At 36.4% G+C, this 23,929-nt stretch overlaps 2 protein-coding genes across 2 annotated transcripts in view; both read right to left on the bottom strand.

Moving 5' to 3' along the window:
- The window catches only part of LOC138323627 (ribosomal biogenesis protein LAS1L-like), a 31,819-nt gene extending 23,904 nt beyond the window's left edge, over positions 1 to 7,915 (bottom strand). Inside the window, exons 1-5 of the mRNA XM_069268371.1 lie at positions 7,814 to 7,915; positions 6,046 to 6,138; positions 4,902 to 5,045; positions 856 to 928; positions 549 to 659 (exon numbers count right to left, since the gene is read on the bottom strand). Coding sequence (XP_069124472.1) covers positions 549 to 659; positions 856 to 928; positions 4,902 to 5,045; positions 6,046 to 6,138; positions 7,814 to 7,854 — 462 coding nt within the window. The 5' untranslated portion in view covers positions 7,855 to 7,915. The remainder of the gene's footprint in view (positions 1 to 548; positions 660 to 855; positions 929 to 4,901; positions 5,046 to 6,045; positions 6,139 to 7,813) is intronic.
- A 6,644-nt stretch (positions 7,916 to 14,559) lies between these two features.
- Positions 14,560 to 21,799, bottom strand: LOC138323621 (uncharacterized). The gene is made up of 8 exons (XM_069268355.1): positions 21,631 to 21,799; positions 19,979 to 20,123; positions 18,735 to 18,850; positions 16,860 to 17,490; positions 16,454 to 16,670; positions 15,836 to 15,918; positions 15,317 to 15,436; positions 14,560 to 14,813 (listed from the first exon to the last, which is right to left on the bottom strand). The coding sequence occupies exons 1-8, from the start codon at positions 21,736 to 21,738 to the stop codon at positions 14,617 to 14,619; spliced, it is 1,617 nt and encodes a 538-aa protein (XP_069124456.1). The 5' UTR covers positions 21,739 to 21,799; the 3' UTR covers positions 14,560 to 14,616.
- Between the last annotated feature and the right edge of the window lie 2,130 nt (positions 21,800 to 23,929).

Raw genomic sequence — 23,929 nt, 5'->3', positions numbered from 1 at the left:
ACTGTACTTATATATCCATTACTAAATATTTGACTGTACTTATATCTCCATTACTAAATATAAACTGTATTTATATCTCCATTACTTAATATTTACTGTACTTATGTCTCCATTATCAAATATCTACAGTACTTATATCTCCATTACTATATATTTACTGTACTTTTATCTCCATTACTAAATATTTACTGTACTTATATCTCCATTACTATATATATTTACTGTATCTCCATTAATAAATATTTGACTGTACTTATATCTCCATTACTAAATTAAATATAAACTGTATTTATATCTCCATTACTAAATATAAACTGTATTTATATCTCCATTACTAAATATAAACTGTATTTATATCTCCATTACTTAATATTTATCCATTACTTAATATTTACTGTACTTATGTCTCCATTATCAAATATCTACAGTACTTCATCCTCATTACTAAATATTTACTGTACAGTTAATTTCATGTATATAATCATGTATAACCGTGAGTGCCAAGTTACATTGAGCCAGGAGGTGACCAGTTATATATTATGAATTACCTTGAGCCAAGAAAGTGCCCAGTTACATGCTGAAACAAGCATGGGAAGGGGAGGTAAATGCCGATGGGTGGCATCATGTCGCAGATCCACGATCCACTCTGGTACTCCAACCTTAAAACAAATCAAGAAGAAAATATAGAATGCCCATCTTAAATCATGTTTGAAAATATTTTTTTCACTCATTAAGGGAGATTCGGCATAATGACCCACTTACAAATGTGCAGTTTGACTATGATTTTGGCAGAAAGCACCTATGAATAAGTTGTATGAATTATTATCTCATCGACAACAATGACGGAATCCTTACCTTGTTGGCAAGCACGTGGACAGGCTGTGCAAACTCTCCTATCTGACCCTTCTCCGTTATATGATTGACAAATCTACAAAGAAATCAAAATTTATTTCTCCTCCCTCCAAACAGAATACAGAAGGAAGTGATATTTGTGGGATATCTGAAATGTTATTATACAAATAAACTTGTTTCCCTATGTACACATTATAGTGTACTTAACATGAAACAATTTTTTAAGAAATCCATAATATCCAATAAACAATTCTTCCTTTTCCCCCACCTTTGACTTTGGATGAAAAAAGTCAATATGAGTGATTAATACTACATCTAGCAGTATTTTAAATTGAACAAGTTTTTTTTTAACAAATTAGAAACTCTATGTATATTGTCCCTTTCCAGCACTTTAACTGGTGGCATAAAAATGAGAAACAATGCAGGTAAGTAGAATGAAAAGGGATTCGATGTAGCAGAATATTAGATCTAGATGATAGAAAGTCAGGTATAAGTATTCAAGAGAATGTACATATTACACCTGAGTAATTGGGGAAATGTTTAAATTGGGATATATATATATATATGTTGGATTAGTTAGCTCCATATCTATTTATGTCCTATCTGAGAATAATTCCTGTCTTTCTGAGTGAAATCCATTGAACATGTCCTTACACTTCCTGTCCAGCTAGTTTCATTATAGTGTATTTTACCATCAAACACATTAGCATCCATTTCTTGTCCTATTTTCTGTGATTACTGTGAAATCATTTATTTTCGTTGGGCTCAATTTTCGTGGATTCTGAAATTTTACAATTTCGTTGGCACTTAAATTCGTGGAGAAGACCTTACCATTACCGACACTGTCACCTGTATTGTTTGATCTCTCAAGCGGAACTAAGCTCTACCACACAACACAGTTACAATCACAATCTAGAGTCGGTACTCAGCCAGTGTTTTTATAGATGTGTCCAACAAACAATTATTGTGTCACATTGATAGAGTCATGATATACTCAATCAATTATTTGTTGGTACATGTAGATGAATCTATGAAATTCTGAAAACTATCTTTGTTTGAACAATATTTTCCAAATTTGAACTTGTAATGCGTTTCCACGAAATAGACCTTATGTAGTGAGGTAATAATCATCCTACAATGTATGAACGCATAAACTTACATGACATTGGTATAGGTATATATATTTTCGTGGGGATGTAAATTCGTTGATTTTAGTCAAAAAACGAAATCCACAAAAATTAAACCTCCACGAAAATTAATGATTTCACAGTACCTGATAAGTGCCAGACTATATGAAGAGCATATTTCTTGTCCTGTTTTCTGTGATTACCTGATAAGTGCCAGACTATATGAAGAGCGTATTTCTTGTCCTGTTATCTGTGATTACCTGATAAGTGCCAGACTATATGAAGAGCGTATTTCTTGTCCTGTTTTCTATGATTACCTGATAAGTGCCAGACTATATGAAGAGCATATTTATTGTCCTGTTTTCTGTGATTACCTGATAAGTGCCATACTATATGAAGAGCGTATTTCTTGTCCTGTTATCTGTGATTACCTGATAAGTGCCAGACTATATGAAGAGCATATTTCTTGTCCTGTTTTCTGTGATTACCTGATAAGTGCCAGACTATATGAAGAGCGTATTTCTTGTCCTGTTTTCTGTGATTACCTGATAAGTGCCAGACTATATGAAGAGCATATTTCTTGTCCTGTTTTCTGTGATTACCTGATAAGTGCCAGACTATATGAAGAGCGTATTTCTTGTCCTGTTTTCTGTGATTACCTGATAAGTGCCATACTATATGAAGAGCGTATTTCTTGTCCTGTTTTCTGTGATTACCTGATAAGTGCCAGACTATATGAAGAGCGTATTTCATGTCCTGTTATCTGTGATTACCTGATAAGTGCCAGACTATATGAAGAGCGTATTTCTTGTCCTGTTATCTGTGATTACCTGATAAGTGCCAGACTATATGAAGAGCGTATTTCTTGTCCTGTTATCTGTGATTACCTGATAAGTGCCAGACTATATGAAGAGCGTATTTCTTGTCCTGTTATCTGTGATTACCTGATAAGTGCCAGACTATATGAAGAGCGTATTTCTTGTCCTGTTATCTGTGATTACCTGATAAGTGCCAGACTATATGAAGAGCGTATTTCTTGTCCTGTTTTCTGTGATTACCTGATAAGTGCCAGACTATATGAAGAGCGTATTTCTTGTCCTGATATCTGTGATTACCTGATAAGTGCCAGACTATATGAAGAGCGTATTTCTTGTCCTGTTTTCTGTGATTACCTGATAAGTGCCAGACTATATGAAGAGCGTATTTCTTGTCCTGTTTTCTGTGATTACCTGATAAGTGCCAGACTATATGAAGAGCGTATTTCTTGTCCTGTTATCTGTGATTACCTGATAAGTGCCAGACTATATGAAGAGCGTATTTCTTGTCCTGTTTTCTGTGATTACCTGATAAGTGCCAGACTATATGAAGAGCGTATTTCTTGTCCTGTTTTCTGTGATTACCTGATAAGTGCCAGACTATATGAAGAGCGTATTTTGTCTGTTTTGATTACGATCTATATGAGACTTTTCTTGTCTTGTTTCTGTGATTACCTGATAAGTGCCAGACTATATGAAGAGCGTATTTCTTGTCCTGTTTTCTGTGATTACCTGATAAGTGCCAGACTATATGAAGAGCGTATTTCTTGTCCTGTTTTCTGTGATTACCTGATAAGTGCCAGACTATATGAAGAGCGTATTTCTTGTCCTGTTTTCTGTGATTACCTGATAAGTGCCAGACTATATGAAGAGCGTATTTCTTGTCCTGTTTTCTGTGATTACCTGATAAGTGCCAGACTATATGAAGAGCGTATTTCTTGTCCTGTTATCTGTGATTACCTGATAAGTGCCAGACTATATGAAGAGCGTATTTCTTGTCCTGTTTTCTGTGATTACCTGATAAGTGCCAGACTATATGAAGAGCGTATTTCTTGTCCTGTTTTCTGTGATTACCTGATAAGTGCCAGACTATATGAAGAGCGTATTTCTTGTCCTGTTTTCTGTGATTACCTGATAAGTGCCAGACTATATGAAGAGCGTATTTCTTGTCCTGTTTTCTGTGATTACCTGATAAGTGCCAGACTATATGAAGAAGAGCGTATTTCATGTCCTGTTTTCTGTGATTACCTGATAAGTGCCAGACTATATGAAGAGCGTATTTCTTGTCCTGTTATCTGTGATTACCTGATAAGTGCCAGACTATATGAAGAGCGTATTTCTTGTCCTGTTTTCTGTGATTACCTGATAAGTGCCAGACTATATGAAGAGCGTATTTCTTGTCCTGTTTTCTGTGATTACCTGATAAGTGCCAGACTATATGAAGAGCGTATTTCATGTCCTGTTATCTGTGATTACCTGATAAGTGCCAGACTATATGAAGAGCGTATTTCTTGTCCTGTTATCTGTGATTACCTGATAAGTGCCAGACTATATGAAGAGCGTATTTCATGTCTTGTTTTCTAAGATTACCTGATAAGTGCCAGACTATATGAAGAGCGTAATTCTTGTCCTGTTATCTGTGATTACCTGATAAGTGCCAGACTATATGAAGAGCATATTTCTTGTCCTGTTTTCTGTGATTACCTGATAAGTGCCAGACTATATGAAGAGCATATTTCTTGTCCTGTTTTCTGTGATTACCTGATAATTAAGTGCCAGACTATATGAAGAGCGTATTTCTTGTCCTGTTTTCTGTGATTACCTGATAAGTGCCAGACTATATGAAGAGCGTGTTTCTTGTCCTGTTTTCTGTGATTACCTGATAAGTGCCAGACAATATGAAGAGTGTATTTCTTGTCCTGTTTTCTGTGATTACCTGATAAGTGCCAGACAATATGAAGAGCGTATTTCTTGTCCTGTTTTCTGTGATTACCTGATAAGTGCCAGACTATATGAAGAGCGTATTTTTTGTCCTGTTTTCTGTGATTACCTGATAAGTGCCAGACAATATGAAGAGTGTATTTCTTGTCCTGTTTTCTGTGATTACCTGATAAGTGCCAGACTATATGAAGAGCGTATTTCATTATCTTGTTGTCGACCTTGTTTTGCCTTAACTGCCATCTGGTGAAAAAGCTTCGCATGAACAATGGCTGCTGTGCTGTCAATTGCGACTGGAATTTTGTGCAAAGCCCTAAAAAGATGAAAAAATCATATATATTAATTTTCATTGGCCTTTTTAGAATATTGTATGTTTGCATATGGCATCAATGTGACTTTCTGACTTTGGATTTTCAAGCTATAGATATTAAAAACAATAGATCCCAGAGGGATCTTGGCGCCCACCAAAGAATGATCTACAACTGACAACAAAGAATGATCTACAACTGACAACAGAAAGAGGGATCTTTTCTCTGCTTTTCAAACTTTTACTACATGCTACATATGAAATTTCAGAAAGATCCTTTTAGTACTTTACTATTAGATGGTGGCCTGTCAGCCATCTTGTTGACCGATCAGTCCCAAAATGGAATATGCACAACAAGACCCCTAGGGTAACATGCACATGAAATTTGAGACATATCCCTTCAGTACTTTCTGAGAAATAGCAGTAACAAACTTCAAATATCAAAATCCAAGGTGGCGACCTGATGGCCATATTGTTGGTTGGTCAGTCCCAAAATCCAATATGCACAACTAGACCCCAAGAAGAATCTGCACATGAAATTTGAGACAAACCCCTTCAGTACTTTCTGAGAAATAACAGTAACAAACTTCAATTGTCAAAATCCAAGATGGTGGCTTGTCGGCCATCTTGTTGACCGATCAGTCCCAAAATGCAATATGTACAACTAGGGCCTTAGGGGAACCTGCATGTGACATTTGATACAAATCTGTTCTCCATTCAGTACTTTCTGAGAAATAGCAGTAACAAGAATTGTTAAAGGACGGAAGGACCACGGACGAGGGCTATTTGAATAGCCCACCATCTGATGATGGTGAGATTTGTTTTAAATATTAAAAACGTCAATCTATTAATCTATTACGTAGATTACTACTTGTATGAAACTTACCAATGTCTATCTGGCAAAGTTTTTTAACGGTATTTGACAAGCAGAACAAATGAACATTAAATTAACAAAAGACACCATTTGTCTACTTTTTAAAGGAAGTCCAATATAATTTATGATCACCTGCTTCTCCAGACGTCAATTCTCCCCACAGCATGTGTCTGTAGCTGCACATCGTCTCCAAATATTTCATTGTACACACACTCAAACTCGTTCCTACAATAAACATCAACAATCATGTTAAAGTGCTGCAACAATGTTAGAGGTCTAACATAACAAGACACTACTCCCATGGCCATAACTCTGCCATAGTCGGTCCCAAGCGCATGCTGAGAAAGGAGGAGGAATATTGTCTCCAGTAGAAGTATATCTTGACTATCTTTCTATCTTTACTATAACATGAGAGTTGACTGGTCAGCACATTGTTTATAATTAACAAATGTTATTTTGCTGCCTGTTAACATAATGTAATGTTTCAAAAGTGTCTCATTGTCATTGTTGAGTAATTTATATAAGTCACCGCATATATATTGTTGTACACACAGTGACTGGTACTCATACAATGTTAGAAGTATAGTACAACAAAAAATGTTTGATACAAAATGCCATTTTTTGATGTTAGTAATACTAGGTAGAAACATTTATTTTGATGCACTGAACAACATATCCTGTGTTGACAGTAACTTTTCTGCATATTCAATGTGCTGTCTTTTGTTGTCACTTATTCTCGTTATTACATTTGTAATGTATGTGCCAGGATTTATAAGTGAGAAGGATTTGTCACTCTTGGTTTTGGACGAATACATCACGATTTGACTCGATAAGGCAATTTTTTGTCGAGAAAAATGATTTTTTTCCCATTTCATAGGCATCTTGCGTGGTGTTAAGTAGTGTAAAGAGGTAGTGACAAATCCTTCTTACTTATAAATACTTGGTATGTGTGACTGGACCAGTCGACTCTAGCTCATGTTATGGGTGTACCTGGACAAAAGTACTTGGACACCTCATATTTTTCTAAGAAAAAAAGCTGAAAGTGAAAACAATTCTGTTTAAGTTTACCAAATAAGGTTGAAATACATCTATAGATGGGATCAGGAAAATTCAAAGAAAAAAGTTTAAATAATATGTACATGAAATATATCGCCAAGTAAAAATGTACGAGGACTGAACCTACGCCTCCGATACCCAGGTTTTGTTAGGGGTTCTGTGAAGCAATTACAATGAACAACTGAAAAACATTCGAATTTTTTTTTTTTTTTTTTTTGTATCTTTTTGATTTTTAGAAACATTTACAACGTATCACAATCATTTTGAAATATGTATTATACATCATTCGTCTCATTCTTTCATCACCATCACCAATATTATTTATTATATACAGACAATTACAAACATGAATAAAGATGCATAATATATATGCATGACAAAAGCCCCACTCATTCCGCGTATGGCTAACTACAACGTTGCACGTGCACAATACACCACTCGTAGGTCAGCTAATACATAGTGCTCTCGACAACACACATTACTCTACACATAGAGACAAGAACAGAGAGAAAGAGAGAAAGGAGAATGAGTCTGCTCAGGTAGGAAAGCTTCTACAGACTGCCGAAATAAAAGGGGACACGTTTCTTTATAGTTTCCCGACCCAATGACAGTAAGTTATTTAGACAAACAAGAAAAACAATTAAAGGATGTATCTGAAAGTGAAAGTAGAATTTGTATAGATTGTGGCCCTTCCAGTAGCCACGTGCACATACACGACAATTCATTACATAATAATAAGCATTCATAGGTAATGTGATTAAACTATTGGCATTCGTAACAGGTTCAATTTGAAGGTAGGTCCTATTTGTATTGTGCAAGTTACCTTCGGCACTTATAAACCTACCTGTTTTTCCACGGAACAACTCTTCTAATGTGGTCACACATGTTGTTAAAATCCGGAAGTTTTGAAGACAAGATAAAATTGAGTTCGGAACTGGGATCCGGATTAGCACCTACTGGTTAAATCACTCTCAGCATGCATTCCGATCCCTGTATTTCATGCGGCAAAAATATATTCTTATTCATTGTAGTATATTTATTTCTGTAAATTTTTATTAATTTGGCGACCATTTCGAAAAAGTGCGCTTCTTATAGAAAGGTGAAATTTTACTTGTTTACTTCATTTTTTTTTCTCTTTTAAAAATCGACTGTGTGACTGTATTTTTAGCTATAGCCAAAGTTCATTTTTCTATGAATCATGCTTCGTTCACTGTTATAAAAATGTCAAGTGTTGAAGTAGTCCGCTAAACCTGTCTATATTATTAGACTTTTTTTTTAACTTTTTTTGCCTAAATTGTTATTCATATTGGTCACTTTTAAACATTTTCTGAAACTTTACATGAAAAACTACGAAAGCCTTTTAGCCTATTGTCACTTTGAAAAATACAATGAAATACTTTTCTCATTTTGGTATATGCAACTCATCGCCAAAATTACCAAAATGTAAAATTGTATGTAAACCACTTTCTACCTGACGCCAGCACCATCTTGGAAAAACACTAAGTAATGAATATTTCCATTTTTTGTATAGTAAAACTCCGCTACAGTACCTCGTGAAAGTTCCCCTTTGTCTGAAAATTGGTAACACTACGCATTTATTGCTCCCCCTCCACCCCCTCCCGACTCCCGCCTTAACAAAGTCCACCGCTTAGCCGTTCGTCACTAAAATACGTACAGTGTGTATGCACTAGCTATATAGACGATAGTAAAGAAGTAAAAGTAGATTATACAGAGTCAAAGATTGGGTGACGGGAAAAGAAAGATTACTTACAACATTTTATTCATTTTTGTTTGTTTTGTTTTACTGAATAAGACAGGAAACTGGAAACAAAATAAACTAGATGACCTAGGCATCAGAAATGTATCTTCTAAACTTGGCGTAAATGACTTAAAAATAACAACGCTTCTGCTTCTACTTTGTAATGACCACCTTCAACAGGATGATGATTATGTCATATGGTGGTGTGCTAAATACCAAGGATTGAGTATAAACGAATTTAAAAGTATTAACAGGTTAAAAAAATATGCAACATCTATATATGGATTTCGCCGTTACTATTCAAACATATACATATGTGGACTTTTTATAGCCGGACAATTGAGATCGCAGCCGAAACCTCGCTCATGCATATTATATCGGGCACACAGACAGTATGAATTTTAATTAGATGATTTTCAATGATTTTAGATGTTTGTCATAATGGGGCTTATATCGTCTTAATGATGGCACTTTGTATGGATGTTTAGGATGATTTTGAAAGGAAAATTATCGCTCTATCCCACGGTAGTAACCGTTTTTATGACGATGTACTAGAAATGTGTTTTATAACCGCTAAAGGTAGGCGGGTTAGAAATTTTGAGTCTGTGATCATGAGTTTCCACCCTTCTCGTACATAGTACCATATCATGTAGAGTATGATTTTATCGGGTTTTTTTTATCTAGAAATCTCAAAAGTCTAAAAATGGTCTTAGGGCACTTTGGTAGGTCCATGATTATATAATCTGGAACTAATTCTCAGATCCCTGTGACCCAGACTGATCAGCATTGAGCAGACACTGGACATGTTCCATGTGTCTGTTTGTGAAAAACCGGGCTGATCTCTATCCGATGTATATGTCAGTCCTTCTGTAGGGATTCCAGGCACTACAGGCATCATGCTAGTGCCTTGTAGGCATTTTCTTTTAGGATATTGAGCCTGTTTTGAAATTTCTTCTAAAGGAAGCCGAGAGTGGAATTGGCTTTATTACAAATTTCTCGAATGTGAGTGTCTCATTTTTTATTTGCTTGAATATTCAGGCCCAAATTTTTAGCCTAATCTACATGTTGGAGTGGCTGACCATGTACTTAATAGATGTACTTAATGGAAGATTTATTTTTATTACACCTATTGGAATGAAAGGACATTTTCCAGTCTGATTCCCACTCAGCTAAACAATCAAAATCTTTCTGTAGCTTAACAGTGTCACTATGAGATGTTACTGCCAGAAAGGCGATAGTATCATCTGCAAACCCGAACTGTGGCATCTAAGCCTATTGGTATGTCATTCTTGTAGAATAAGAACATGGTGGAGCCGATGACCGAGCCCTGGCGGACCAAAGACAATACATTCATATAGGCGGACTTCTTCCCTTCCACAAGAACAGCCCGTGTTCTTTCTGATAAAAAGTCTTCAATCCAGGTCGTGACAGAGTCATTAATACCATAGCGCCGCAACTTGTCAATAAGGAGGGAATGAATAACTTTATCAAATGCCTTGGAGAAGTCCATAATGAGAATGTCTGCCTAAGTGCCCTCATCCATGTTGTTCGAGATGTCACCATTGAACTCAATCAGCTAGCTTTCGCATGATCTTAGTATGCGGATGCCATGCTGGAGAGAATAAAGATGTTATTTGTATCTGCACATGTCATGATCTGACTGACAATGATATGCTCCATGATCTTTGCTACATATACATGTTAATGAAATAGGGCGTTAATTTTCAGGTGTATACTTGGGACCTTTCTTATATACGGGCGTGACATGGTCTGTTTTCCAGTCAGATATTACTTTGCCTTGGACAAGAGACTGCTGGTAGATAATGGTTAGGATAGGTGCTATATCTTCTACCAATTCTTTAAGCCAGCTGCTTTAGTAGAGTTGAGGTTTTTTTATGGGGTTTGAATATGCCTTCTTCTGTTACAGTTAAATCGGGCCTAACAGGATACTGAGATTAAGAGGAAATTTTACATCTTTTTTTTCAAACTCTGCTGGGCTGAGTTTCTCGGAGTTGGAAAATACTGACTGGAATTGGCTATTTAAAGCCTGGGCTTATAGGAATGTGTCATGTATGAGTTTCCCATTATGTTTAAGGAAACTATACCATCAAAATCAGTTCTCTCGTGTTTGATATATGACCAGAATCTCTTCATGGCACTGTAGTGCGAGTCAGACTTTGGAGGCGTACGCATGGCGAAGTGATTTTTAGATTGTATTGTAACGAATGTTCATTTGAGATCAGCTGACTCACGATCAGCTGTTGTGTGTTTATGTTACTGAATTGTACCCCTGGTGTGTTTACATGGAATAAACGTGTAATAACGGTTGAATTGTATATTATTAGCAGTACATGGCAAATGGCAATGTTTTTATCTAACTGACTATGCTATCAGATGGTAAATGTATGTGATAATAGATTGTATGCGAAATAGTTTGTTGGCAAGTAGTGTGTCACTGGCTACGATAACCGCCATATTGGATCGTGACTAAGCAGGCGGTCAGAATTTGAATTAGGTATTTTGTTCATGTAAGCTCCATGATCAATCTTATGATTTAATTCAGTGATCGTTAAGACAATAACAATACTATTCATCAAAATGTATGTGTTTAATACGTACTTGTGGCGTACAACGGTCGATTTCAAGACATATTCGGTCCAAGCAGTTGTACTGCTTTCACGGTGAAACTGTTGACGCTGACGTTCCGGCTGGTTTTTGTGTACATATTTAAATACGGCTCGGAAACGGAATCAGATATTTGTAACTATATTTTGTGTATTCACAGAACATTTTTCAGTCAATAAACAGTTGGTTTACGCTATGTATAACATTTTCTTTGTGCTTTCATTTTTGGCACTATATTGTGACGTCGGCAATGTACGACTGCTATTGTTGTAAACAGTCTGGAGGGCCTCCACTTTGCCTCCACATTGCCTCCACTTTTTCCATATAAGGAAATGTTGACGCCCGAGGGGTATATAAGGCGGAGCGATTACTGTGATTTTTAACGTCTCCTCCCGGCATCGGATACGTATTCTTGCGCCATTTTGGTTCTCATCATGACACATTAGTAGATAGGCCTACAGGAGTTATCTCCCTTATATAGATTATAGGAAAGTTGGCATAACTTATAATAGAAATCGTCTATTGTTCAATAGGGAATTATTACAAGATATTTAGAGCCTAATCTTGTAATAGAGGAATTGATGACTTGATCAATTCCCATAGATAGTTTGTACTTAGGATAATACAAGAGTCTAGTGTACTCTTGTATTTCTATTGCAAGATATAGTTAATCTTGTAATAGTGAAATTGATTATTACTTGATCAATTTCTATAAACTATTCCTAAATTCTATAATATTTGTATAGGATAATACAAGAGTCTAGTGTACTCTTGTATTTCTATTACAAGATATTGTTAATCTTGTAATAGGGAAATTGATTGTTACTTGATCAATTTCTATAAATAGTTGTATTTATTACAAACACAGTGGTTTAAAAGCCTTGAGTATTTCTATTACAAGATATTTGGAATTGTGAATCTTGTAGTAGGGAAATTGATGCATTGATCAATTTCCATAAATAATTGTAGATAATTACATGTGTTAATACAAGAGACTAGGGTTCTCTTGTATATCTATTACAAGATATTTGGGTTGAATTCTTGTAATAGAGAAATTGATGCATATTGATCAATTTCTATAAACTACTAACTAAATATACAGAGTTACTATTATCTTTATTCTGTTGTCGCGATTGTTGCTATTGCATCTTAGTTATCACTTTGTTGTTTCTTTATAAAAAGACAAGTCATGTATTATAACAGGGAGTTTAACTATCAACTTAGATAATTGTACATTTGTACTCGCTACCATTTATAACTTCTATATTCTGGCATAATCTCTAGTTGTACAGTAATTAGAGTGATAGAGAGTGTAAATACATATTGTGACTCTGTATCTGCAGAACCAGAATTATATGTATGAACTTGTTTTGAGGCGTTGAGTTATTCTTTCCAATAATTGGCTAATCAGATGATCTGTGATCACAACCCAGTATTTTAGACTTGAGTGAGAAACCCTCAAGTAGAGACGAGGAAGCAGTTCGTTTCAGTATGTTCATTTTCTTATACCTGGATTTAAGATCAATATTACTAGACTTTTTAAGTTTCTTAGAGAGTCGGTCTCTTTTCCTTAACAGTTTTTATGAGTGGTAATACCCAGGGATAGCTTTGCTTTGATTTCATAGGTTGGTAGGGGATATGTGTTTAAATGGAGTTTGTAAGTCCAGTACTAAAAAGTTCCAACATGTCATTTACATCTGTGATGCAGTTTGAGGAAATGGTGATATAGAACAAACATTCGTATAGGGCAAGTAGCTAATGCAAAAATAAGACTTTTAAAAGTCATTTTTGAAAATAAACAACAAAGGAAGTATTCTTCGTTATATCAGTAAAATATAGACGGTCTTTACTGCAGACTGCCGCGTAAAAAAGTCATCCTCGATACTCCAGGGGTTACTAGGCCTATCACTGAAGTTATATCTACATAAAGTCAGTTATAGTAACCCCTGGAATACCGAGGATGACATGAAGTCAGTAGTACCACATCAACCCAAGGCGGAACCAATCATATGAGGACGATTTGGGTAATAAATCATTCATGATACCATGGCAAACGTGGCCTATGTTCCCCATGGATAGATAAGTGATAGTGCGATTTGTACGCGGGATCGACGATGTATTGGCCCTAGTAGATTCTACAGGTCTCTGTATCGTGATGAGTGGACTGGAGACTCAGACAAAATTATTATGCCAGGTCCCTGTGGTGTTTAGCATACCCACACGAGACTCGGTCACGATATCTAGAGCAATGGCCTCGTCACTGTGCTATTTATCATGGTAGGACACGAGAGAAGTACTTATCACCATGATAACGACTATCAATGCAATTGTTTGTAAAACGATAACTCATGAGATGACCGTGCATGACCACACTTGTAGCGTATACGAATATATACATGCATGGTTAATAAGACAAATGGAAATGTCGATGTTTTCTGAAATAGTGCATGTTATCGGGTTACATATCTATTTGAGCTTGGACTATACAGTACATATATGTAGTCAAACATTTTGCAATTTTGAAATCAAACGAGAAAATTGGGATGAGTATTATTTCGCGATTTGGTTTTATTAGGATATGTGATTTATACAATTTGCAATTACATCGATATCCCGTAAAATCGTAAAAATTCAATCCGAGCGAAAATTGACAGCTATGAACGTGAACTTGTAAATGTTAGCTGTATGTTATATAAGGGAAAATATATTACACTTCTTCATGACTAAAGGCTGTCATAAGTGACATGTTTTCTTCTACAGCAGTACTAGCTATACAAATGTTTCAAACGTTTTAGCGTTAACAACAGAAAGTCGTTTTAAATAAAGCTTCTACTTCTCCAAAACATGTAACTCATCTCCAAATATATCCGCGTGGTTAAGTGAACGAGTATTTCTGGGCACAGGACTGCAGAGAATTTCTGTGAACACTGTCTGCAACAGTGCATGTACCGTTATTCGATTCTTTTGATCTACATCAAGTGAAATCTTTAAAAGTCTGTGTTTGTTCATTTACTATGAGATAGTCCAGGAGTGAATTCGGCAGTGATAGTAACCTCTGGAGTATCGAGGATGATGTTATAAGGTATTACACGCATGTCGTGGCTGAATGACTTCCCCATATAAAACGTTTCCTCTCCCAAGAAAAACCCCAGAAGTTTAGGAAAATTTTATTCCAATGGTTTGGAAATAATGAGCTAAAACATAAATTTTGGTTTTAATTGTTTATTATTACAAAAACTGTATTTTCTGGTAAGTTGTTGGTGTTACTTGGGGGATAGTGAGAGATTATGTATATGTCTGAGGTTTGTAAGTCTCGAGAAGCTAGCAGACTTTCCTCTGACGTCAACACTAACAATGACGTCAGCGACAGTATCGGCCACTCTGAGCACATGATACAAGACTCCATTGGCTTGGTCAAATCCATTGAATAATGACCCTCCATAGTATCGCTCGAACAAACCTGTGTTAAATAGAACACAACTGGTGTTATACCACATTTTCAAAGTCAAATTTTGATCACAAACATATACATGTACTGATGAACTGGCAGGTCCAAGAAAGTATTACTAGATGAGAAATTTCTGGGTACAGTTTCATTGACATTCCTTAGGCTAACTATGAAGTTATCCATAGTATAACAGAAGTTAAAGAAAATCTTCAGGAACGTTCCATGATTTACAACTGTAATATTCTCATATGAATGTCCTTCAAATATGGAATATTCATGAAATAAGGTCCTGTTAGAGCATTCGGATCTAAATGCAAGCCATTTTGGACACCGATTTCCGTATACTCTGATTGCTTTACAATGTGCCGACAAAGTAAAAAGGGGGAAATATATCTCTAATAGTAAACAGACAACCCCTAAAAAGTCTATATTTACAGTATGACAAGAATGGTTTGTATACGTATATAAATGGTGAACTCCTGTAAGGGTTTGTGACAGTAAAAACTTGCAACTACCTGGAGGGGCTATCTGGAAGACAGGCCTTACTGTTCCCGACAGGGGGTCGATACTAATCAGGCTCCATGCTGGTCTTTTCTCGGAGTAGGCACCTTCAGGAGCAACGGTGTATAGCATAGCTAAAGATCAACAGCAAAAGTAGACATTAGACTTTAATGGTGACAAATTATGTAGGATCTTTTTGCCAGAACCATTTCTTTTTAAAGAATGGCCTTAGTGATTAGAGTGTTAGATCTGGCGACATAAACACATCTGGAGTCGGGACCAGCGTGAGAGAGGATGCTCCATACACAATATGTACTCATACTCACCTGTGTGAGAGTCTGTTACTCACCTGTGTGAGAGTCTGGTACTCACCTGTGTGAGAGTCTGTTACTCACCTATGTGAGAGTCTGTTACTCACCTGTGTGAGAGTCTGTTACTCACCTGTGTGAGAGTCTGTTACTCACCTGTGTGAGAGTCTGTTACTCACCTGTGTGAGAGTCTGTTACTCACCTGTGTGACAGTCTGATACTCACCTGTCTGAGGATCTGGTCTGTGGACGTGCATCGACATGAATGTGAAAGCTGAAGTTTGAATTGGCACCATTTTGACAAAAGACCTGAAGAAGTAATGCATGTGTATTATCTTTGGGAAATAAAGATCTTTTCAGAGTTTATAACAATTAATACGTTCTCCTCATCAGAGAAAATACATTTGCTACATCTTTTCAAGAATACTTTCAGATCCTAAAACAGACAGAGCCTGATATATTGATTGTATTTCTATAATCAAATGTAATTGACAAATCAAAAGCAAATTGGAATACCCAGTACCATTTTCATCCAATGCCAAAGACTGGGATATTTTCCGTAGACTTTGTTCTTTTTAAAACCCCTTACTGCTAAGTTGAACTCTGCAAATGCACGTATTCAACAGCGCAGTATTTAGTAGTGAGAAGAAGAACTACGAAAGATAAATCATGGAACAAGGTGACATATGTGTGCTGCGAGCCGGGCTTGAACCCACGAACCCGGACTTACTGGTCCGTCGCTCTAACGACTGAGCTAAAGGAAATTACCCCCAACGCGAAGCTAGAAGGCAATCGTATCGCCATGTGCAATTAAAACCTGATACATAATGAGCATTACTCTTACCCGTTGAAGACGTTGTAGATGTATATCCTGGCGGCTAGAGCGTCCGGCGAATTTTCGTTACCCATAAGAACATATAGAAGTCCGGTGGTGCGGTCCAGACTTGCCCACTGGAAGTTCACGTACAAGTTTTCTGTGTCCGGACTCCCGTAAAGCAGTTTATATACTAAACCTGTTCCGGGCACGTATGTTACCTGACCGAGGACAAAGTGGAATGTCCCTAACAAAGAATCATTGGAATTTTGGTGTTATTTATCACATGTCTTTAATTATAAATAATACTGTTATTTGTGAGAATATTTGCAATCTTAACTTTTGTCGCACCACACTTAATAAAGAAGACCAGTGGTTTAAGAAAGAAACAAAACAGTTTTACTAAATCATATAATAGAATCGAAAGTTTACATACCCGGTTTCTCTTTATCCTCTTTTATGCCGAAGGAGACGTACGTCCGCGGCTTCACATACTCCAGAGCACTGAGTGGAACCCCGTCAAAGCCGTGGAGTGCTGTGGTAAGTTCAAGCTTCCCGTTGTTGGTGAACAGCACCATAACTTCACTCGCTACGTCTTCCATTGTGCCACCATGATGGTAAATCGTAAGCATTTCTGATTCTGCTGGATTCAAGGCCACGATGCCATCCATGAGAAATTCTGCCTGTTGAAGTGCATCTCGTCTTGAAGAGCGCGTCTTCAAATTAACTCCAAGGTTAAACTCGTTCAGCGGCTGAATGTTCCCCGAACCCAATGAAACATTAACGAAGTGCAAACGACCTGGTTCGAAGTCGTTATAGGCCAGTCCTTGTAAATTGAAGGAGGGGGCACTGTGTTGACGTAATGGATATTTTGTTTGGAGATCTGTTGCCATTCTGAGTGTTTTGTAGTTTGGATCAAACGGCACTGATAGTGATACTCTGTGGATGGGCCCAGCTTGTTTGACAACCCTCACATCAGCACATTGGTAGAAAGTGGTCTCCCCGGGTTTGTGAGCTTGATAGCGGGCTCGTATAACACAATGGTCACATTCCATATCTGGTACAGTCTGAAAAAGCATCACTAGTCACGTATTCAAACTCGAAGGTAATACACGATGCCCTAGGGTTATATGTTCATTTGCTTCAGTTTCAAGAAATGTTTCGTTCTCGTGTAAGGAATGTAAGACGAGATCGATAATTTTGTAGAGTCGCAAAAGTTATTAACTTACCGTTAATACTACACATATCATCACCTTTACTTCTGAACAATTTGATTAAAATAAATAAAATGTTAATTTTCATAACGCAGGTCGTCTTATTTTTCCCGCCGTCGTCCTAAATACCGTGCGCTATTTGACTATCACTGCGCCAGACGGCAAAACAACGAAATGACTAGAAGTCCACTTTTTTCATATAATACGAAGAAAATCGTGTACATGTTCGGGGTTTTAACCTCATCTTAGGCCATCTATATATATTTTCTGATGTTATTAATGTCTTTAAGATACATTTAAGGTTTGCTCCGGAAAAGTAGTGTGCCTTTAATGAAACTTTTCACAAATATTCATCATGACCCATAAGGATGCACTCGACCCTTAATTTCCGATCGCCAATCAATATGGCTGCCATTCCCTGCATGGTGCTTCTACTTGGTCAAAATTAGATATTGTCTTATTTCGAGTTTGCGGAATGCCGAACACAACGGTCAAAGGCTCGAACTTCAGGCTGTTTTACTTGCTTTTTGCAAGTAGATATACCAGAATAGCAAGTGAAAAAATATGCACTTGCTTATTTTAGCAAGTGGTTTTTATCAGGGACAACTGTAAAAATGATTGTGAAAAATTGTTGTAATGGAAAATATGGGGGCCCAGTTCTTACAATAATGTTGTTGATATTTATTATGTACTTATACACCTCACATCATCATGCAAAATAAAGGATTTTATATATAACATAACTGTAATTTGAATACGGATATCAATTATAAGTAAAAAATATATTTCAGCAAGTAAAAATTTATGGCACTTGCTATTTTTTTTATATATACTTTTGTATATGGGTTTTGAGGGATGCCGAATTCCATAATAAGACAGTGGGGGCTTTTGGAAGCCTATGTGACAGTCACTCATTACAACTGGGAGTTGTTAAACCATTTTGTACGAATGTTCAAATTGAGTTTAATGGGTGGATATAAAAAAGAATAGCAACTGTATTTTTCCTTGTACATAATTATTTAGTAAACTTTTAAGTTTGTATCTTATCAGACATCATCGAACTTGATCATAATAGTATATCACTGATGAAGACTTACGATGACAGCTGTGTAGTTTTGTTGGTGGTCTTGTGCGAACACGTATTTGTCAGGAACAAAAGCCATAAGTGTATAGTTGTCTGTCTCCCCTGTCGCTATGCCGACATCCATATATCCTGTGAAAAACAAGCCCTAACGTGGGTTATGTTAAATAGCGTCAAAGATAGAAAAAGCAGAATGAAAATATATCAATTTTAATATCTGTATTAATAATTTGGTCCAAGCGATTATGTTGTTCAAATAATGTTTGCTTTCTCGTAATACTGTATCATATTTAATAACCTACTTATCTGGGCAATTTAAAGGGTCACTACCTTACCGAAACGGCTTTTAATTTTTAAAATTGAAATGTAAAATGAAATTGATAATTTTATAGTCACAAAGGTTATTAACTTATGTTAATACTACACTTACTTTCACATTCTTAATAATTTAATTCAAGTAAATTAAAAGCTTATTTTTATAACACGGGTCGTTTAATGTTTCCCGCCGTCGTCCTAATTACGGCGTATGCACAAGGGACAAGGAAGTAATTCCAACCGTGTGGACAAAACAAAATTGTCAAATTTTCGAGGCGATCTGCCTCTTTACCAAGACAAACAAAACGAACAAGATTCATAATAGGATACAAACAGTAATTCGGGACAAAGTAGACAAATATTAAACTATATAGCACAATGGAGCGCAATTTACCCTTCGGCAGCGGTAGCCGAAGGCCGTATCTACAAAAATGTATCCTTGCTGTTCGGCAGAACGCTCAAATATGAGCGATGACTGGAAAGCGTGCCACGTGTGACGTCAAATGTGTGGCGAAATTGATATATAATTGTTTTTTAACAGAAACTTTTATTTTTTGTTTCGCAAAGTGGTGGGTCTTTTATTAAAGAAGCCAATAATGACTTGCCCACGAACCGCATTTTAATAACCGGTATTTTTACGCCTAACGAAATTCATGTATGCTATTTTTAAAACGACAAAATTAGAATTTAGATTTAACGAAAAAAATCTACTATCTTATTGTAAAAGATATTGAATTTGTAAACCTGTGTCGCGTTATTTCGCTACCGAATACGTAACTATAGCTACGAAAAGCATCCCGCCAAAAATAAAAGTGGTAGGCCCTAAAAGAAAACGGCGTACAATGACTTATATAGTTATACGCGATATATATTGCTGTTTATGTTTTTATAAAGGCAATTCATGGTGAATATGGTTTTCAACGTGAGTAATAAACTAATATTTACCTGGAAACCCGACTTCGTAATGGTTAAAGTTTTGCTGCCATTTTATAAACATCTGTTGTCCTGCCACCAGTGTAGGTAGAGTGCCGGTATCTGGTGGTATCCCACCGCAAGGTGCCTCATGTCGGGAACAGGTGTGACTTCCAGACTAAAATATCAAGTGTGCTTAGTGATTAGTTTTAGATCTAGGATTATTTTATTAGTTACAGTTTATACATTAATTGCAGTTTATGTATTCGGGGCTATCATCAGATTTAGATCCCGTAATCAATGAACACCAGGATAGATCCATAGATTATAACAGATTTCCATGTCCCCCTGATGTTGTAGAACCTGCTTGAGCACTATTATTTCACCTGTTTTCGCTTTTTGATATGCGCCCATTTGAGTTTAAACGTGTTTTATTGGAACAGGACTGGGTACAAGTTATTGCAACTTATAAAAGCCCTCTCCCAGCATACTAATCTAGATACCTCCATAACACGAACATTTTTAGCCAACAGTATTTTTTAATCAACAGTATACATATATATATATATTATAGTATGATAAATTTAAAGAAAAATCCTTACGGACGAAATCTAGTCAGTCGTTATTGTTTTTATTTCTTATAGATTTCGTCCGTAAGGATTTTTCTTTAAATTTATCATATTTATTACCTACGGATCGAGCGACTGGACTATGGAACTAGTCAGTCGTTATTGTTTTTATTTCTTATATTATAGTATATATGTATACTGTTGGTTAAAAATTTTCGTGCCAGGTCCCTGTGCTCCATAAGGTAATAATTAAGAGAATCAGTTACAGCTGATATCAATTTAGACCCACCAGCATGTCCATAGACATTTTAGACGTTTAATTAAGAGGTCTAGATCAAAAGTAGATAAAATAATATATTCTACATAGTACTATACACTAAAATGGCGGAGGGCGGAAAGCTCTCAGAGACGTAAAACTACCCAACCTAGCTTTAGCGATAATTCCTTTTCAAGTCATCCTACACAACTATACAGAGTGTTGTCGCTAAGACAATAGCAGCCCCGTTTCAACCTGAAAATGACACAAAAAATGTCCTCAATCGGGATTTGGAAATCCAATAAAAGGGTTTTACAACATTTTGTGATCCAGGGGGTAGAATATCCCTATTCTTCAACAACCTTCATATCCACATACAAAAGAGTATTTTTCTCTCATACTTCGACGTTTTATTGCAATTTTACTACTATGATATGCAGCCATTTTAAAATCCTGAGTTCGAAAAACCCACCACTGTTAGTCCTTCATACATAAAACCGCGTGATGTTTTCAGCGCAAATTCTGCTGTTTGAATCTTTGATAGTTAATCCAGCCCTACATATCTTCGTTTCGTATAAACTATACATGTAGTACAGTCTCGTGACATCACGACGTATTTTTTTTAAAAAATTTAACTATTTTTCGGTAAAATTTAACCATTTTTTTCGGGAATTAAACCTAATTATGTGTTTGACATAGATAACCAGCGATCGCTTGAATACTGGGCCGAATTTACATAAGCATGTTTTAAAATGCTGAATCAGTTGTAAATACACATCGACTTATCTAATGCATATTGTCCCTGTGCTGAAACATTACAAAGACTTAATGTTTTCATTATAAGAGACTAAAGTTCTCACCGAAGAGATGTCCATTTCGCCCCGCTGATGAGGAGAGATGAGACATAGATGACAGAGACAGGTGTGTAGAAGGCCCGCCAGTAGGAGCTGGACGTACAGTGACTTCATCTTGTAAACGTCCACACTGGGTGTATGTACAGGGGGCTAAGACTGTGTCTTACAAGTCATTATCCACATCACATGATAGAGTGTTATATCAGTGTTTATCATCAGACCGGGTATAGACAATATCACGAGATCCTAACACGAGACTGCCATCAATCGGGCACAATATTTATTGTTATCGAGACCATCTATGATATGAACGCATATTTACCAATTTTGAAATTACAGTGTGATATACAACAATAGAATGTCATGATATATCACACTGTACGTAAGAGTTATTATGACATCATATATCGTTGTAAATTCAACTGTAGTGTATTGCAATAACTACGCCAATCATAATCAACGTTTTTGTTTTACAACATTTCGTATTCCGTATTGAAACATTTCGAAAGTATGGATTATTTATGGATTTTAATACATGTATACACACGTAAGCCTAATGTATGATAACCATATGTTATGTGTGTAAATTCAAATGGCCAAGAAATGGAATTGTAATTCGCTTGGTTGTTGTGTTCATATAGACGACACGATAGTTTCAATGCTTCTGTATGCAGACGACATAGCCATTATAGCTCCGAATGAAACTTTAATGCAAAAGATGCTCGACAAACTGTCGGAATGGTGTAGAAAATGGAAATTATACATCGACAAAACCAACATAGTTCATTTCCGTAACCCCTCTACGCCAGTAACACAAATCAAATTCAGATGCGGTCCAGGAACATCTAGAGATCTACATTACGCGGTACGCGAACTGTGTACTTTATGCAAAGTTTAGTCACGCGGGAGGTATGACACACTCGATTTATTAAAAACTTTTCAACTCTATAGTGGAACCAATAACTTACTTCGCGAGTGGACTATGGGGCATCAATTCATACAGAGAAGTAACTGTACTCCAAAACAAAGCTTGTCGATATTTCCTTGGAGCATCACAACTTTAAGACTTTATTTGAAAATTACAAATATGGATAGTGATAGAACGATCAGTAAAATCCATAAATGGTCCAGATGTATTCGTAATTCTTGGGATTCACGTGTACATGATTTAATAGTGAAGAATAACTTAAAGGCCCGGTACCTTTCCGAAACTGCTTTTAATTTTTTTAAATGGGGATGTAAAACAAGATCGATAATTTTGTAGAGTCCTGAAAATTATTAACTTACCGTTAATACTACATTTATCATCACCTTCTGAACGATTTGATTAAAATGAATAAAATGTTTATTTTCATAACGCGGGTCGTATTATGTTTCCCGCCGTCGTCCTAAATACCGCGCCAGACGGCAAAACAGCGAATTGACTCTCCACTGTTCTCATAAAAAAACTGTGAGTAGATGCATAATAGGGGTTACCAAAATCGTCCTGATCCTTAATCCTAAGGATTAAAGGATCAATCAGTAGGATCACTCCTGACATGATCAAATGTATAATAGGGGTTACCAAAATCGTCCTGATCCTTAATCCTAAGGATTAAAGGATCAATCAGTAGGATCACTCCTGACATGATCAAATGTATAATAGGGGTTACCTAAATCGTCCTGATCCTTAATCCTAAGGATTAAAGGATCAATCAGTAGGATCACTCCTGACATGATCCTTAAGGAGCAGGATCAGGATCGATTAAGGAACAGAATCGAGGAACATGACGTCAAAGATGAAAATACCTATTACACGTGAATGAATCGAATTTTAGGGTATCCAGTTACGTTCACTAGTCATTGTCTAGATTTACGGCTGAGTGAAATTGAATGGTTTCTTTCGAAATTTCAGTTACAGCTAACTTGTTAAGACAACCGAGGAACATGACGTCAAAGATGAAAATACCTATTACACGTGAATGAATCGAATTTTATGGTATTTAGTTACGTTCACTAGTCATTGTCTAGATTTACGGCTGAGTGAAACTGATAATATTCGACAAATTCAGGTATACTACCACACGTTGCATATATGACGTCGACAACTGTCAGGGTGAAAACATTTTATCAGCCGTGACATGGATGAATTAATTCATGTGACTTGAACAATATTGATGACGTCAGTTGGGGTAGCTATGATATATAACAGACCGCAACCTTTAGTCGGCATCTACTTGCATGTATGGCTCAAGCACAGTTGGACTGTGTTAATACCGAGGACATCATAATTCCACATGTCGGCAAAAACAGAATTGTTTGTCGT

Source organism: Argopecten irradians, chromosome 1 (genome assembly GCF_041381155.1).
Source record: "Argopecten irradians isolate NY chromosome 1, Ai_NY, whole genome shotgun sequence".
Classification (NCBI taxonomy): domain Eukaryota; kingdom Metazoa; phylum Mollusca; class Bivalvia; order Pectinida; family Pectinidae; genus Argopecten; species Argopecten irradians.
Note: the sequence above shows the minus strand (reverse complement) of the source record. Positions and strands in the feature narration are given on the sequence as shown.

Coding starts and splice junctions, on each gene's coding strand:
- LOC138323621 (XM_069268355.1), bottom strand. CDS start 21,738: ATGAAGTCACTGTACGTCCAGCTCCTACTGGCGGGCCTTCTACACACC. Junction 17,491..18,734: donor AAAACTACACAGCTGTCATC/GTAAGTCTTCAT, acceptor ATGCTTTTTCAG/ACTGTACCAGATATGGAATG. Junction 15,437..15,835: donor CAGACCAGATCCTCAGACAG/GTGAGTATCAGA, acceptor GTTGATCTTTAG/CTATGCTATACACCGTTGCT.